General features: G+C 42.6%; 1 protein-coding gene across 7 annotated transcripts in view; it reads left to right on the top strand.

The window, feature by feature from the left end:
- AUTS2 (activator of transcription and developmental regulator AUTS2) overlaps positions 1 to 17,896 on the top strand; it is a 792,614-nt gene that overhangs the window by 349,044 nt on the left and 425,674 nt on the right. For 6 of the 7 annotated variants that reach the window (XM_072882444.1, XM_072882446.1, XM_072882449.1 and 3 more), the window contains exons 3-4: positions 9,150 to 9,251; positions 17,522 to 17,557. In XM_072882444.1, the coding sequence (XP_072738545.1) occupies positions 9,150 to 9,251; positions 17,522 to 17,557 (138 nt within the window). The remainder of the gene's footprint in view (positions 1 to 9,149; positions 9,252 to 17,521; positions 17,558 to 17,896) is intronic. The other variant, XM_072882447.1, reaches the window with a different exon arrangement.

The raw sequence follows: 17,896 nt of genomic DNA, 5'->3' as shown, positions 1-17,896 counted from the left end.
TGGTACAATGGAGTGCTTTGCAAGGTGTAATTTTAAAGGCCATATTTCTCACTGTGCAACCATCAAAATGCAAAGGGTCAGAAGAAGCCTATATTTTTTTGCAATTCAGCTTTTAAAGTGTGCTGAAATACGCTTCATTTGTTGCAATTGCCAACAGCTTGCTGTTTCATACTGCTCTTAACAGGAGCTGGGGAACAGAGCAAGTCTGTTACACTTTATATGTTGTATAATGTATGTATGATTCTGGGGTGTGATGAGTTTATGCCAAATTTATCTTTGATTTCTGTATAAACAGCGCAGAAAAAATGATGGGCTGCATTCTCTGTGTAACTTAGATAAAATAGAGCTACAGAGCTACTTCAGAGTACCTTCTGTGAGCTATATATCTAAGGTTGCCCAAGCATATAACGAAGGAGAAGAGGATCTGGAAATAAATGCCCGTTCTCTTTATCCCCCACCCCCGCTTTGGCAAGGATGCTATTTATTCTTAGCCTATGTTGCTTCTGCTGTTGCTACTGTGAGCAGAACACGATCACTTGGTGTTTCTGTAATAACAATGCTAAATAGCCAAATTCTCCCCAGGAGAAGAGGGGTGTAGCTCTGTTGCTTTCAGTAGGATCTCCCCCATTTAAGGCGGTAGAGGATGAGTTCCTCTACCCCAATGCATTGAGCAAGTGCGGCAGCAGACTCTGGATCAGCTCACAGGCAGCAGGAAATGACCATCAGTGCTTTAGAATAAGTTAGACACCCTTGTTCTGTATCATAGAGCTAATTAGGTAATTGCTTGTAATTATTTGTTCCAGTTCTATTAGATTTAGATTTTTCTGTCAACAGGAAATTGGGAAAATATATGTGTGTTTATTCTTGTTTTTCATAAAAAGAATTTTCAAACAGGAAGATCACTTTTTCTTCTCTCTAGAGACAGGAAGGAAACAAAAGATAAAATCTTGTCTTTGTTGGTCTACTTCACTTATACCATACAGGTATGCAAAATAAAGCTTCATATTCTGGTAGGGATGTTAGATCCCAGGATGATGGCATGTAGGCCCTCATCCTCAGCAGCTGACAATTTCTTGGAGCATGTGCATTGGTCGTTGTAAGATTATATATCAAGATGTACACAGAGAGCCTCTCCTAATGTTTTATTGTATCTCATAGGTAACAAGATTTTTCTTCCCTAGTGTGAAAAATGTCTTTGTGTTAATACTGTTCAGAGTCCACACACAGTGTGAATTCTTTTTTCATATTTACTGCCTAAACTTGTGTATTGTAAATATTCTTCCTCCTCATTATCTCACCTCTGATTTGCTTTCCTTGTGCTGCTCATCTCTTTAGCTAGTCAGGCAGATGCCGTGGTGGTGAACATGGCTTGGTTAGAAATGCAGTGTAGAGGTCTTGCTCCAGATTCACGGCTGCCGTGTTGAACCACATGGCTGCTATGTTGAACCATCTTTAAAGCTCTGGGTGACATGTAAGTGCTGTATAAGTAGTATTTGTCTAACTTATGTCAGCAGCAAGACAGATTTAAATGGAAATATTTAAATGACAGCTGTTAATCATGATTTAAATCACAAGTAACAAGCCTTGATTTACATTGTTGTTTTTTCTTGCTACGCAGTTCTCCTTTTATTTGTTTTCATACAGCCAGATTTGTTCTCAATCATTGATAAAATATGTTTTCTTTGCAATCACGTATTCAGTCATACGTGAAATCTGGTGTTGCTCTTTTCTGACTTCATGTGTGTGTGTGTGCTTGGGTGGGGCAGGGGACTGGCTCCGTGGGTTGTGTTTGTGCAGTACTTACCAAGCGGACGTTACTGTCGTGCCTGTGGGTCTGAGGAGCACAGACAAGGCTGTAGTTCAGTGCTGTTGTGATGTACGTGTGTGAAGGCTGAGCTGACCAGAAAAGTTAAAGACGTTTTCTTATTTATTCTAGATATGAATTAAAAAGCAGCACCCTTTAACTGAACAATGTTTAACTTATCTCCCTTTAATCCACTGATGTGATACTTCTAATTTCTATACGCAGTTGTTCTGTTGTTTAGAATCAATTATGCTTCCATGTGAATTGTCATATTTTGAAATAGATGTTAACAGATTTTAAGGGAAAAATACGTTTAATTTAAGTGCAAAATTATGCTACAATACATACTTTAAGTCACTGATGATTTTTCCACCCTGGTGAGTGGGTGGGGGTTAGTGGGAACTGCACTTAGCTTTTTGGCCCTAAAAGCACATCAGAACCAGTCTCCTCAGAGTATGGGGTGACATTCATGTTAGAAAAAAAATAAATGGGTAAAACCAGCCAGGGAGTTGGTTGGGTCAGCTCCACAGCTGGGTGCTGGGGATCCTCCCAATGCTGAACCATGCATCAACTTCAGAGGCATCTGATGCTAAAGAGGCTTCAGTGGTCCATCCCTTCCCTGTCACCCCACCTCACACCAGCATGTGGGGGTGCCCACCGCTTTGGCTTCCTCCCCAGACCTGTGGCTCATGCACCATTGCCAGGAGCTGCGAGGACGCAGCCTGACACAGTGCCAAGGAGCCCATCTCCCTCCCTCCCTGTGGCCATGTGAGATGGGAGTGGGCACAGGCTCTCCCATCCCCCTGGCACCCTCCCTCCAGCTTGTGTGCTGCAAGCCAAACTCCTCCTGTTTGCTGAGCCCTGATGAAACAGTGATGGATTCAGGATAAATCGTGCTGAGGCAGTCCAGCCTGTTAACTAGGCCCTCACTGGGTTCAGCCAGGCTTTCTTTTTTCTGACAGGCTGAACTGGCCATTGCTCCCTGGCCTTTGGCCACCCGGAGCAGCCTGCAGTCATCAGCAACTGCCTGATTTGCCCGTGCTTCTGCCTAGATCCATGTGTGCAGCATTTGGGAAAAGTATGTCACTGCCAGTAGCGACAAAAATTGACATCTTCAGAGCCTGGCTCGAGTCTGGGCTGCTGGAAAAAGCCCAGAGAGCAAGTGCAGGCAAGCTCTGTGTATATGAAGGAGCAGGTAGAAATGTCTTTGTACTGTGTAGGGCTGTCACCCTAGTCAGGATGAACTCCTGTCATGGGTTTGGGACTGGGCTGTATCTGTTCAGGCTTTCTGGAGTCAGGAAGCATTGCTAATGGCACACATACGAGTCTGTTCACTGGCTGATCTGAACTAGAGAATATATTCACCCAGGTGGGAGCTGGATCAGAATAGTTTTGGACTGTCTTGCCCTTGCAAAAGCTGTATAAATAAAGAATGAGAGGCAGAACTGAAAGCCTAAAATTCCCTTCCCCGCAGTAGGGTTATGCCATCCCTTGGGGAGCAGGTGTGCTCTTCCTCTAGGACCCTGGTAAAGGCTTAGCTTGCTGGCTGCACTATAATAGGGAGAAGTGTTAGTATTCATAACTTTGAAGTATAATGTAGTGAAATAGTCCTTTAATTCCATATGGTGTGGAAACTCAGGCACCTTGAAACTATACCGTAGATTTACTGCTGCCAAATGGTATGGGGTTTTAAATTAAAATATATTTAAAAAAAAAAAAACCAACACAAACTCAGAAGAGCTGCATTAGGGTGTTTTTGACATGATATATAAGCTCTGTGAAAAAGGCTTTTGCTAAATTCTCGGTAGGTTTATTTATTTTGCTTTTTGTTACTTGCTAACCAGGCACCACTACTATGGAATTATCTAAAGTGGCTTAGGGATCCAGCAAAGCAAACGGTGGTCCCGAGAGGATGATGCTCCCTGTAGTCTGGGTCTCAGCTGCCCTTTCATCCTCCCTTACACCTCTTAACATGATTGACTATCTCTGTCCTTCATTCTTTTCCTTTCTGAGACAAAAGGCAACAGAGAGCCATGTTGTTATGGGCTATCCTTAGGAGTGTTTTATGGCTCATGCCCCGCATCCTTTCATTTCACAGAAATGTCTGACTAAAGTAGTAACTGTAGCAATACTTCTGTAGATCTGTCCCACTCCTAAGCCTGTATATTTAGGTCTACTTTACCCTTTAACTTTGAATGGCAGAAGGAAGCATAGCATAGAGCTACTTTCCCTGGAGATGGCTGAATATTCAGTTTGCACTTTCACTGTCACAAAATAGGGCTGAATATTTCCCTGGTGCACAAATAGTTCCATTAGATTTCGAGTCACCTGAAGATCTCTCCATGCCCTAAAAGAAGAGTTACTCTTAGTGCTTACTATTACAGCAGTTTCAGGTTGATGTTTTTGCATCTATTTTGGTTTATTCATAATCTTAGCAGTTTCTGGCCAGTTTCGTTGTGATCTTTAGGCCTGAGCTAGTCTCTCTCTTTTTTCTTCATCTCAAATGGTCACTCTTAGTGTCGCATATCTTATGCCTCTCCTTCTCCCCTCCCAGTGCTCTCCCTGCAACCCTCTCACTCTTTGCGTCCCTCACGGCAGTTCCAGTTCTGCATCTATTTTGCGTTACTCTGCAGGGCAGCACAGAGTGGTATGTCTGAAGTTTTTTGACTCAGTTTATGAGCAGCAAGTGCTTTTCACCAACCCATGGTGTGGTGAGTTTAGCTTGGCTAAGGGCCAAACTCCCACCCAGCCGCTCTCTCACACTCCCCCACGTCAACAGGGCAGGGGGAGAAAGTAAGATGAAAAAGCTTGTGAGCTGACATAAAGACAGGGAGATCACCAATTACCGTCATGGGCGAAACAGCCTCAACTTAGGGAAAACTAATTTAATTTATTGCCAATTAAAATAGATTTGGATAGTGAGAACCAAAACAAAAATTGAAACCACACCTTCTCCCCCCCAGCTCAGCTTCAGGCCTTTATTCCTCTGTGTCACCCCAAGTGGTCTAACCCCACCCCAGTCTCTAACAGCTCCTCTCTGCCACTCCTTTCCCCTGCTCCAGCGTGGGTTCCTCCCAAGGGTGACAATTCCTTGAGGAAAAATCTGCTCCAGCATGAGCTCTCCAGGCGACACGGTTCCTTCAGGGAATATCCACCCGCTCCCCCGGGGTCTCCCTGCGGGCTGCAGGGGAATCTCTGCTCTGGCTCCTGGAGCACCTCCTTCCCTCCTCCGTCCCTGACCTGGCTGTTCCCAGGGCACGCTCTCACCTTTTTTCCCCTTACTCCTCAGCACTCTGGCATTTTTGCCCTTTCTTAAACACACCTTCAGAGAGGCACCACCAGCTGCACCAACAGGCTCAGCTGTGGCCGTGGTGGGGGCTGCTGCAGAGCCCGCGGGAACCAGTGGGAACCGGCGGGAACCAGCAGAGGCAGCGCCAGCCTCTCCTCACAGAGGCTCCTGCAGCCCCGCTGCCCACACCTGGGCAGGGACAGCTAAAGCACGCAGGCTTTGTAAGACTCATGTCTGTACGAAAGGGAAGAATGAAAACCCAGGTGAGTGTGGGTGTTCTCAGGGTTTTTTTTGGTTTGTTTGTTTTTTTAAACATTTTGGCAGTGGAGCCACCTCACCATTAGAAATTGTTGTTGTTACTGCAGTAGCCCCCAGAGGAGTGAGTGGGATTATCGGGTCCTGTAGTGTGCGATGTACTCTGCAATCACCCGCTGGGAAACTGTCCCTGCTAAAAACCCCCTCTAAATAGACCAGTTTTGGAGAGCGGGGAAGACCTGTCATTATTCTCACTTTTTGGGGAAGGAATCGGGTGCGGTGAAGAATCAGAAATAAAACGCGCTGCTGAGTCCCAGCCTAGTGCTTCAGCCAGCAGCCATCCTTCCAGATCTTTTCTTTTCCTTTCGTTACTTTTAGTAAAGGAAGTGTAGTTACCTAGTTATCCAGTTCTGCTTGACTTTCAGTATCCTCCAATAGATTTAAAGGCATTACAAAATAGTAGGTTCTGTAGTGTGATAAAAGATTTCCAGAAATACAATGTGATGATGCTACAAATGACCAAAAACTAGAAAAGTTTTGGAGACGTGGGTGTACACCAGGGTCCCGGCCCCGTGCCATTCAGACTGGGCAAAGGGACTCAAGTCGCTGGTTGTCACTTCTTTTGCATGTACCCAGTCTCTCACAGTCAGGGAGTCCTTGAGGCTGTGCAAGTTCATTGTGAGTCAGTGACACTCTGCGTTTTTAGGTGTTTGTGCTTTCAGTCTAGAAAATACCTGTATTTCCTCTTTGTGAGATCCTATAGATGGATCCCTACATGGATAAATTCACTCCAACTGTACAATGAAAGCATGGAGTCAAATGCGCTTTTTGCAAACCCTTCTTCATTCCCCACTCGGTGCAAATTGAGAAGAGTAATGTCTGTGTTAATGCAGGAGACTCCTCAGTAGACATCATGGGAGTTTCATGCTGGCTTTGCTTTTTGCATGGGGTACCCTGACAGGAATGATACAGGAACGAGAGTTGTCAATGTGGCACTTGAAGTGTTTTCCAAGGAGGACAATTGCATTTTTGAGGGGAAGCTGATTTTAGGGTTCCCATGTGCCCCAGAATGATGCACCGAACGCATCGGTTGTAACTAGGGATCCAGTCTTTTATTTGCAGACCTTTTTTAGCAGCACTCTGTTATTTCAACATCGTTTTAATTTTAAGTGGTTGAATCTGTGCGAATAGATTGAAATGAACCATTGCCTATGCACATTAAGTGTTCACATGTGCATTTGTGTGTAACTTTAGGTTCTTAAAAGAAGACAATGGGCACATTTCCATGCTTTATCTTTTTAATTTAACACAGATTGATGGGTTTTGGAATAAAATGTAAACCCTCAACAGTTTGGCACATGGAGAAACTCAACTTGGAAAAAAAGAAAGGAAAATATGGAAAGCTTATAAATCTTAACTTGGACTTACTTCTGAGTTTGCTGTCTAGTCTATGCAGTTCACTTTGTTCCTATAGAGTTTCAGGCTCAGATATCTTGGTCATATTCTCTTATTCCTTGTAAATTGTGTCTAGAAAAATGACACCTGCTGGGTTTTTTCTCTCTTCCCTGTAAATAGCTGGAATTCGCAATGTAGAAGAAGTATAAAAATGAGCCGTTATGATTAGTTAGCAATTAACTAATGTGTGAAAATTATGTACAAAATAAATTGAGATTCTAAAAATAAAATTTGAGACTGGAAAAAATTCTTCAGGCCCCAGTTACAATAAGAGTTTTTCCATCATTGAGCAGATGTTGACAGAAGACTGATCAGGGAAATTTGATCTATTTTCCTTTGGGTGGTTACATTTTAAACCTGGGACCATAAAATTACTGTACACAGTGGTCCTAGATAAGATCTGCAAGTTATATATGAAGACTTCTTGAATTTGTGTCTCTTCCCCTCCACCTCCAAAAAATGCTACCTAGATCTATTAGATCTGACTGATAAACCATTCCATTTGAAATAAAAATCTTTTTACTTGAGATTTTCTGGCTGAGCTGTGGAATATTTAGTTTATTAAACTGTTAGTGTTTGATGAATAGCTCTAGTTCTTATGTTACATTTTCTGTAAGCTGAGCGTACACCTGTGCCATTTTTCCCAGTTGTGCTCATGCATTGCAACTCAACTGTGTCTCTGAGCCTTTAGTTTTATGTACTTTCTCCTTTCTTTCTTTTGACTGATAGAGAGCACCCAAAACTGCCTTTCTCTAATGAGGGGGATAAGGGACGGAGGTAAAGCAGCACACACGTACCAAACTCGCAGATGCAATTTGCTCTTGTAGTGGTAGGGAGAAACTGATGATAACCATTAGGGTGAGGATGCTTTGTGCACTCCTTTAGTGAACCTGGGAGAGAACAGCAGTGTATATGGGTGAACAGTGTATGTAGGTGGGAATGTGTATCTGGGAAATAGAGCAGAAGTGTATGTCTTGTTTGTGTGCACCTGTAAAAGAGAACGTGTGTGAATTTTTGTGTGTGGTTGTGCAGCATGTTTCTGGGAGAACTGGGAAAAAATGAGAAGAGAAAGAAGAAAGGGGGGAAAAAGTTGGTGGAGAGAGTTCATGGAGAAGGAACTTTTGGTCTCCAGTCATGAAATGGAGATGAGTGTGATTATTTATTCCTGTACAGTCTCAATAGAAATTACTATGAATGTATTAATAATTAGTATAAGTTAGGAGGAGTTGTCTGGTGTTTGTTATATGAATACTGGGAAGTGTAGTAGGTGTCTCATAAAATACTTCATTAGGTATCTCGCCAAGTATTTTCTCTACATTTACCTCTGCTGCCAGTATTTACGTATGTGATTTTAAATCTAAATTTCTGAAATTGACTTTTTGCCAGTATTAACCTCAGGAGTAACCAGTCTTCACAGGAAGTGGGTTCAAATGAAGCATTAACAAGGCTAAACCAAAATTTTAATACGTTCAAGCAAAATATAGGGAAATATATGTTAAAACAAATATATACATTTTCAGCATTGCAATAGATGTAGTTAATATCTTCCTCTTGCTGTATATATGTATATGTGCTTGTGGGCATGTGTGTAATGTATGTATATGGTAAACGTTCATTTCAGTACGCTGCTGTTGTAACATGTTGACCTGCACAATCCACCGCGTAAGAGAAAGCAGATGTGTTCTCAATTGTATTGAAAATATAGTTTGTAAATTTTTTGTATTTTTTATTTATTACAATGCCAGTAAAGTTCATTAAAGATGGCTTGAAAGCCAAAAACAATCTGATACCTATTAAATAGATCATGTTGGTTTATGAACATTGAGGTTATTCAATAATTTTTTTATAGTACCAGGCAATGTTGTTAGGGGCTAGTCCAGCAAAAGGCCTCCCCGGAGCGATGACTGCTCCTTCCCCTGGGGAGATTTCCATTGATCTTAGATCCTCAATACTCTTATGCTGTAATGAGGGAGGGATTGATTCTGTGCGTGTTTCAATGTGATGGTAATTTCAAAAACTGCATCTATGGCACAAATAACTTGACATAAGTCTTGAAAGTTCCTAAAATGAAGGTCTTAAACTGTTATTCCCTTGGCACGTGAATGTTGCCTCCCTCTACCTGCAGGGTCTTGGCCCATGCGCGAGCTTGCTTTGCTCTGCATTCATGGTCTTGCTGAGATGCTGCCTTGGCACCAAGGCTGCACCGTGCCGGTGGCAGTGCTGCAAGCACCACGTAAATGCTACTTTGTGTAGATGTGGGGATGGGTTAAAGAAGAGCAGTGGACAAGGGGACTTACCTGAACCAGGCTAAAGTCTTGCTCTCTTTGTTTTTTCTCTTCCCTGCAGCTCAAGCCAGGTCAAAACAGTTGCCGAGACAGCGACAGTGAAAGCGCCAGTGGGGAATCGAAAGGTTTCCATCGAAGTAGCTCTCGGGAAAGACTCAGTGACGTAAGTAAAACTCCTGCAGCCAAATACTGCTCTGATTAATACTGCTCTGATTAGTTTTCTGAGGGGTGTAAGTCATAACAGGATTTAGTCTCTGGGATGGTTTGTTGCTAAAATCCCCTTCCCTTTGGGGGGTTGGGAGAGGAAGAGGTAACTTAGGTCTCCTGCCCCAGTTCAGTAAACTTCTTAAAGTTTGGTACAATGCTTGTGTGAAAACACTCATTCATTTTGAAATAGTTGAAGGCCATTTAATGAAGTTAAAATGCTCTGCGTAGTTGAGAAGTGAGATGGCCTCTTTTTACCCCAGGTGGGGAAGGAAAATAATGCATTTCTTTGGGCTAAATACTGTCTTTATGAAAAGTATTAGAGTGTGTAGAGAGACTCAGATAATTTATATATAATGAATTGATATAACATGGCCAACAATAGCATAAGCTCTGCCTTTATTGCTCTACCTAAACTGCTGTGGAAGGTCCTAAGATGGCAGCTCTACAGAGAATGTTTTTCTCCATTGAAGAATGCTGGCCGTTCACTGAATGGCACGCATGAGTTATTCTGACATATGAATGACTACAGAAATCTTGCTGTTGCTGCGATTAGATTACTATTTATTATGTGTACCATCACAATCCTTGAGTGTTTTATTCATGGCTTTGGGTCCTCTGTGCTACATGCTTTACAACACAGAATATAAGACAGCCCTGTCCCAAAAGAGTATCTAAATTGGGGATTTTGTAGGTCAGATCCTTTGCTGGTAAAAGCATGGATAGCTACATCAGTCAGACCAATTTGTATCAGCCAGCAATCTGGCACTACTTTTAAGTAACCCACATTTTGGAAATGGGGATTTTATCGGTAGCATGTCCATCTAGATTTGGATGACAGATACCGGATGGTGTCCTCTCTAGGCCAATCCAATAAAACTGAATTCAGCAGACATTAAAAGAAATACGTTTGTAAAGGATACATTTTGTTGTGTGAATTTAAGCCTGAAGGCACGCACAGCTAGCAATTTTTGCTGAATTGTGCATATCACTGGAACAGCTGCCTGATTTTTTTTTTTTTTTTCCTGTGAAGGTGTGACATCTGTAGCACTCTCTTTCCTCATCCCTTTGTCACATTATTTTAGAGGTCCATTCCTCCCCCAGAGCCAACCTTTACGGGTACATTCAGTTAGACACTTCAGAGCCTGCCCTTCATAGCCATCAGGTGAGGTCAATCTCAGTGCAGTGCTGTGAGGTACCTTTGGAAGAGGAGAGTGAAACCAGAGGAGATAGTAAGTAAATGCTCAGTACAGGTAGCAGTGGATGGCAGCTGACCGTCAGCCTGTCACTGTTGCCATCCTAGCTTGCTCTGAGCCCTGTGGCAGCTGAGAAGTCACTGCAGTGAACTGCACAATTACACGGCACCTTCCAGCAAAAAATTTCACAGCTCCTTACAAACATGGTTTTAATTTAGCCTTGTCACCCCCTTGCAATGTTCTGAGTGGAGAGCTCTGAGGCTTATTTGAGCTTCCCAGCAGCCCGCAGCGTTGCAGTGCCAGACCTGGCAGTGAGAGAAGAGTCCTGGTTCCCCTTCCACTGATCAAATACAGTTTTTCTTTGCTGTTTTTACAATACATTTCCTTTGTCTTGGCACTATGGTGAATTAAAAGGAAGTAGAGAGCAGATATAACTTCCCTAGTGCATCCTAGAGAGGACATAGGGATTCACAGGTTGCTCAAAAGGAATGTTATGTAAATATATGTGAAAATGTGTATTTTAAAATTGTTGCACATAATTTATGTTTTGCTTAATAAGTAAGTTCCTTTATGCTTTGATAATTCGTTGCAATACAAGCATGTCTCTCTCTGGTCTGGTGTTGCCAGTTCAGCTGAGATTTGAAAAACATGCATGAGAACACCCTCATCTTGCCTGAGTGTGTGGTGGCCTTTCCCAGACTCTTTCAGTTAAGAAAAGTAAACACCGTTCTGCATTTCTCTCTCCCAAAGACAAACACTCTGTGTTTTTAAATGACAGAGTCTTACAAAGTGGTAGCGATACTTCCAGTTATGGGTGAGCTGCCTTGAACTGTCCTCTTATGCACAAAGATGTATCAAGAGCTTAATAAGGTTATTTTAAATAATATCTTTTAAAGGAGTTGTCTAATGATATATACCAATTACTGTCCAGAAAAAACTACATACAAAAGAGTGAGTTTTCTCTGAAGATCCTTTTCTGATTTTAACACTATTTTCTCAGAAGAAATATGCAAAAAGTTGTGTACTCAACAGAAGATAGAACAAAAATATAAAACGTCGCAGGCAGATTAACTGTGAGGTCAGAAAGCAAATTTTGGACATGACATATAATGAATCTCCACTGATGTAGCCCAACAGCATTGTAAGATTGAGCATGGCTACTGCATGGAAATATGTATAATGAACGAAGTGCATATACTCTAGATGGAAGATCAATTTTCAAATCCCTAGCTGTAAGTAAGCTGTTGAAACAGAAATGTTAGCTCCATGAGCTTTAATGCGGAGCCTAAGTGATAGCTCAGTGACAGATGCAGAATGAGGGAGATAGTATAATGAATATCCAGTAGCAAACTGGCATGTCAGTGGCTTCATTCCCTCTCCTGTCAGATATCTTTCAACTCTGCATATTGTAAACGTACCTACAGTCCTTGGATAACACAGATTGATGCTAAGTGTGTTTACAAGGGATGACTCCTTTCCAGGCTAATGAGATCCAAGCAGGTAATTTGCAGCATTTGCGAGAGAGGTGGTCAGAAATGAAAAGAAGATAATTCAATGAAAAGACCATGTTAAACAGGAGACTTTTCGCATAATGAGGCTTGAAATAGCCTCAGACAGTAGGAAGAGGAATATCCTATGTTCTTGTCAGATGTAATGCAGTGAGACTGATTTCCATCAACTCCTTTCTTTGTCCTCATCTCGCACAAGTGCGCCCCCCCCACCCCCCCCCCCGTGAGAGAACATAATTAGCAGGGAACTTGACCTCTTCTAGATTAGGGATAATGATTGCTCAAATGCTCCATTGCAAGCATTTGACAGTGCCCTAATACATGTCCCTGTTTGAATTTCATAAACCCATTTCTCTCTGCCTTTCTCCCCTATATAGTATTTTTTGGAATGACAACTTGTTTTTTCCTTTATGGGCAGAGGTAGCTCCAGGGGCCTAAAAGAGAAATTGGAGAGCTGCTCCTCCTTTATAGGGTGCTGTAGTCAATTTAATCTCATCAAAATCTTGCCAGTAGTGGAATTCATTTTGTTGAGATTTTGCTTGGAGACAAGATGGCAGTGCTTTCTCTTTTCCTCAGCTTGGAGCTCAGTCAACTTGTTTTCCTTACCTTTCTGTATGTATTTATTTTTAATTGAGTCTTCCCACTTTGGAATACATGGGGTACTTTTTAGCCACGTTTTATAAAGCAGCCAGGAGATTACTTAAGGAAAATGTGGGAATTACAGCTAACCTGGATGGTAAACACACAGAGTATTCAGGGGTTCAGCCACCTCTTCGCTAATCAAAAACAAACCAAAACCCCTGATTTCTTTGGTGCACATTCCTAAATTCCTGATCTACCACAGAACTGAAGCTCGCACTCAGCTGTAAAGTCATTGCTAGTCCTGTTAAAAATCTGATGTCTGTGAAACAAACCTTTGCTCATCGTTTCGGTAATGGCGGTGCAGTGGCAGTGCAAGCCTGCACTGAGAGGAGAGGGCTGACAGGCTGCTTTGGGCACCCTCAGCCCTCCCTGCTGCTTCTGGTGTTGGTTGTAGGCTTTCAGAGAGGGGATGAATAGTAAAAGCCTCTCACGTGTGGTCATCGGCTGGGAGGCAGCACAGGTCTCCCACTCTTGCCGCACAACAGAATCATGGACTGCCTGGCCTCTGCTTGCTTTTGTGAACAAGGAATCACAAGCTGGGAGAAATACTGCTGGCATCCTTCTGTCTGGAATATTGTTCCAGTTCTTGAATAGGGAGTGGGATAGGAATCTTTCCATTTGTCCCCACCATGAAAGGTCTTGGGCTCTCAGCAAAGCTGCCACACTCTTTCATGAGTGTCTCCCTTTCCCCGGTGCTTCGTAGCTGTGTGCTCTACTGTTGTGTACCTTGCACTTGAGAATAGGTTACAGTGAGGTATCAAATGAGGAGTAAGTCCTGGAGTGCCCTGCCCACCAGGTCTGTTGCTGTCTGCTTTGGGAATAAAGGCGTCTACACCCCCAGCAGCGTAATCCTGTGGACAGCTCATGGTTTTGGCCTCAAATATGGGGTATTTTCAATTCCCTGTCTCCCATTCCTCCCACCTGTGTACTGAGCCCAAAGAAAGACACATTGAGGAACAGTCTTTGGGTTATGTGCTCTGAGTAGTCACTTTTCCTTCTTCAGAATATCCCCAGTAATCTTGGCTGTATCTAAAGTGGAATAACACCAGCAAAGCTCTGTGCGTGTTTGTATGTGTGTGTGCCAGAAGCTGATCAGCTGCAGCGGCTGCTTCTTTGTGTGTGTGTGTATGCGAGGGTGTGTATGTGTGTGTTTGTGTGTCTAAGGTTGGGTGCTTAAATGCTTTGTTGCATTATGTTAATTCCTCGGCAGTGCAATCAAATTCATGTCGTAATTAAAGCTGTCAGTTGGAAGGCAAGCCAATCGCCAAGAAAACACAGCATAACAAATGAAGTGAAATGATTCTGCGTGTAGCTATACAATGCTTCGCCAGGCATGAAATTAAATAAGTAATTTGATGTTGACATCAGAAATTGAAATGATACCCACTGTTCCTTCATTCAGTCAGACCTGCATAAACAATAGCCAGAACAAATATGTACAACACAGTCTTTCTCCCCACCCAGCTCCCCAAGTAATGCACAATATATATGCAAAATGGGTATAACTGTGCCTTCCAAGACCTCAAGGATGTAATTTTCTTTGGTACACAGTAAACTAATGCTTACACGAGGGTTACTACATTTTTGCTCCTGGGCCAAAAGTTCTCTTTAAGAAAGGAAAAAAAAAAAGGCAAAAAAAAGGCAGAAGGAAAATAACAAAACCAAAACCCTGTTAATTTTAAGCAAGTGACTTGCGTTTTGCTGATGGGCACCTGATGCAGGCTTCTGCTGGTGGTTGTGTGAATATCAAATAGTGTATCTAATGTCGAATTTTGCAAAGGGTTTCGGAAAGTGAAACCATTACCTCTATTATAGGCACACTTTATATAAGAGATGTAGGACCATCCAGTGCAGGATCACGACTCAGCATGGGCTTGTAAAGATGCTGCATACACAGTATCACATTCATCAGTTGGTACCAAGGCTGGGCACTGGGTAGTAGGATCCTTTCGCTATTGGGAGTTATCAAAAAAGGTGAGAAGCTGTCTTCTTGCATAGCCCATGCTTCAGCCTATATGCTCTGTCAACACACAGTTCACAACCCAGCTGACTTAGTCATTCATGCATGTGCAATACAGTCTTTCTTACTTCAATTAAAAAGTTTGCAAACTGTACTATCCATATGCAGCATGCAATGTGTGAAGGGCTGTATTTCCATCCAGCAAACTCAAGTACCTTGAAAATGCACAGTTGTTTCTTTTCAGCGAAAGTCATTTGACTGCTATGTTTCGACTGTCCTCCCATAGCCATTGCAGCATTGCTTTTGAAGGAATGGAAATACTCAGTGGGAAATATTTTGTTTGCTTATACTTTTTTCTTCCTTTTTATTGTTTTGTTTTGATACTTGATCCTTCCAAAACTTGGAATGAAAAGCAGACAAAAATTACACACAGATGCAGAATGCAAACTTTGGAGCTTTCAGCCTGTAAAGTAAGTTTTAAAAATTGTGAGTGAAAGAGTGGGACTCGATTGGCATCTGTACATAGCTTAAACAAAAGCGGTTATAATGATTGCACGTGTTGTACTTTGTGGGTAGATCTCTAGCTTAAATTAAAATAATTTAAATGGCACAAAGCAGAAAAAAGAATGAGTAAAGTGAAAGGTAGTATATATGATGTGCTTTACCAGGAAAGTAAATGCATTAGATACTAAACCGGAGTGTGCTGAAGTGCGCTTTCTACCAGGTGTTGCAGAGATGCAGTCTACGGGCCGCGGTGGTTCACAAAACCATTGTATGTGGCCCGTGAAGGGGACTTTCTAGCTGGTAGCCAGGCTGTGTGATGACTGTGGTGGTTACCAGGTTACTCCCAGCTGCGTGGTCATGGGGACGTAGAGGAAGGCAGAGCAGTCGGGCTGAGCCCAGGGGCCTCATGGCCATGTGTTCCCAAATCTGCACTGCCCATTCCTCTGCACCATAGTGTGATGCTGCTGCAGAGGTGCTTTCAGGGACATCGCCACTGGGACCAGGTGGGCCTTGCTGTGGATGATGGTGGCAGAGGGAGCTTGAGGCCATAGAGCAGCAAGAGTGGGGCCAGAAGGACTTAGGAATTTATTCATTGTGGAGCTCCCCTTGCACGCTCAAAACCAAATCTGTAGACTGCAGATCTCAAGTCCTTCAGTAGCCGTGATATATAACATAGAGAATATTAAGGGGCAGGAACCACATACATGCCAAATTGCCGTAGCAGTTTTGTTCGTATAAGATGTCCCAACAGGGTTTGTTGATTTTATGATACTGGTACCCTTATGACTACCGAAGTGATTTCCTCTTGCTAAGTCTTTAACTTCTAATGTCTTAAACCAGAGGGCCTTCCCCTATGTGTACTTAACCTCTCTAAACCTCTCTTTTTAGTAGTGCTTTGGTGAACACTCAGTAATATTCTGATTATTTGCGATGAATTTTGTTGGTAACTCTAAATTTCTTGGCATAATCTATTTCTGCCATGCCGAGTTCAGTACAAAGATACCATAAGCCCCTTTGGGGGGGGTATTTTCTTTTATGTCAGTGCTGCGCTCCATGATCAGAAATTGAGAGAATTTGCTGTTGGGGTTCCCTGCAATAGTGTCTCAGAACAGGGATGATAGTGGTGCAAATTCTGCATGTTTCCTCCAGTGGTTTGCCAAGGCTGGTTGGTGCCCCTGTGCAGTTCCTGGTAACCACTGAGCTGTGTCAGTGCTGGAAGTGAGGTTGTGCTAAGGAACAGAAACAGGAATTGAGCTGTAGGAGTTAAAGACTGGTCAGCTGCACTACCCACTGCTCACTAGAGAATTATCCTCTGCATTTTGCTTCCTTGTCCATGGACTAGCCTGGCTTGAAGTGTTTCAGCTGATAGGGCTGGAGCATTGGGAACTGTTCACCCTTGAATGTAACAGCCAGTGACCTGGATTAGGACTGAGATGTTTAGGTCTCTCACCATGTCTCTAAGAGAACCTGCTGTGTAATCCCCATTGCTTAGATGAAAAACTAATGAAACAAAACCCTTTATCTCCTTAATTCCTGTGAATGTAGAGGTTGCGATCGTGTCCCACTTAAACTGAATTTCATGATGCCTTTTTTTTTTTAAGCATTTAAACCTTTTGATTATTTTCCATGGTAGTAATATTAGTGTTAATTATTTTTATGGGTTTGAGTTTTGAAGTCTGTTTCACACTGTAGCTATTTGTTGTTTGTTTTTTCTTTTCTTTTTAAATCCTTGGTTTGTCAAACAATGTGGACATCCAAATGGGAAACTGTAGTGACTGCGTTCTCCAGGAAATGGTACATTGACTGAAGCGGCTTCTCTGTGCCCACGCATTCTTTACATTTCAGACTACTAATTATGTTTACAAAATGTCTCATTTTAGAAAAGCACTATGTGTGTACTAACCAGGGCCTTTCGGGAATAAATTGGCAAACAGGTCATACACTGAAAAAGTCATCCAAACCCACCGGGCTTTTTGTTTTGAAGTCAGTCTATGTTTTTTTCTTTTCCCCCTCCCGCCTGCCCCTTTGTGGCCACAAAGCTGAGTAGCTGGAGTCCAGGGCATTGAATGTCAGCATGTCAGGGAGGCTGGTTGATGAGTGTCTGTTTAGTCTCAGTGCAGGGCGAAATGCCATCATTAATTCATTACCCAGCTGCCTGTCAAATAAATTGGCAATTACGTCCACCGCAGAAGCTTGGAATTCAGTAAATAGCACGTTACCATCTCAGAGTGGTTGAGAGATGTAAAGGGAAAAATTAAGCAACACCGTGTTTGTTTCAGTAGCAGATGACAAGGGGCAGCACATCGGTGCTGTGATGTAGTGATGAAAACCTTGGAAAGGGCTGGTAATGAGCTATGTGGATTGGAACGTGTTAAAAACCATCGCTGACTTTCCACTTTGTCTTTGTGTTTTATTGCAGAGCTCAGCTCCTTCCAGCTTGGGAACAGGCTACTTTGTAAGTGTATCGCAACTTTAACACGTGTGCCTCTGAACAGCCTAGCGTTACTCCTGAAACGAAAGTGCCTTATTATATGGGAACAAGCATAAATAACCAATCTCAGTCTGCCCAATAGGTTAACTTATCTTTTTCTATTTCTTCCTCCACGAATGAATTGCAAGTAGTATTTCAGACATGGTGGTCAATGTTTTCCTGAACTAATCAGGTGTCATTAATTACTACATAAATTCCAACAGTATTTAATTTACACAGTTATAGCAAATAAAATGAACCGTGGTCTTACCAGCTCTCTAATCTGAGATGATAGAATCTTGACTTCCCCTTGTACCAATTCTC

This window comes from Ciconia boyciana, chromosome 17, assembly GCF_034638445.1.
Source record: "Ciconia boyciana chromosome 17, ASM3463844v1, whole genome shotgun sequence".
Classification (NCBI taxonomy): Eukaryota; Metazoa; Chordata; class Aves; order Ciconiiformes; family Ciconiidae; genus Ciconia; species Ciconia boyciana.
The sequence above is the reverse complement of the archived record's forward strand: the minus strand, read 5'-3'. Positions and strand labels throughout refer to the sequence as shown.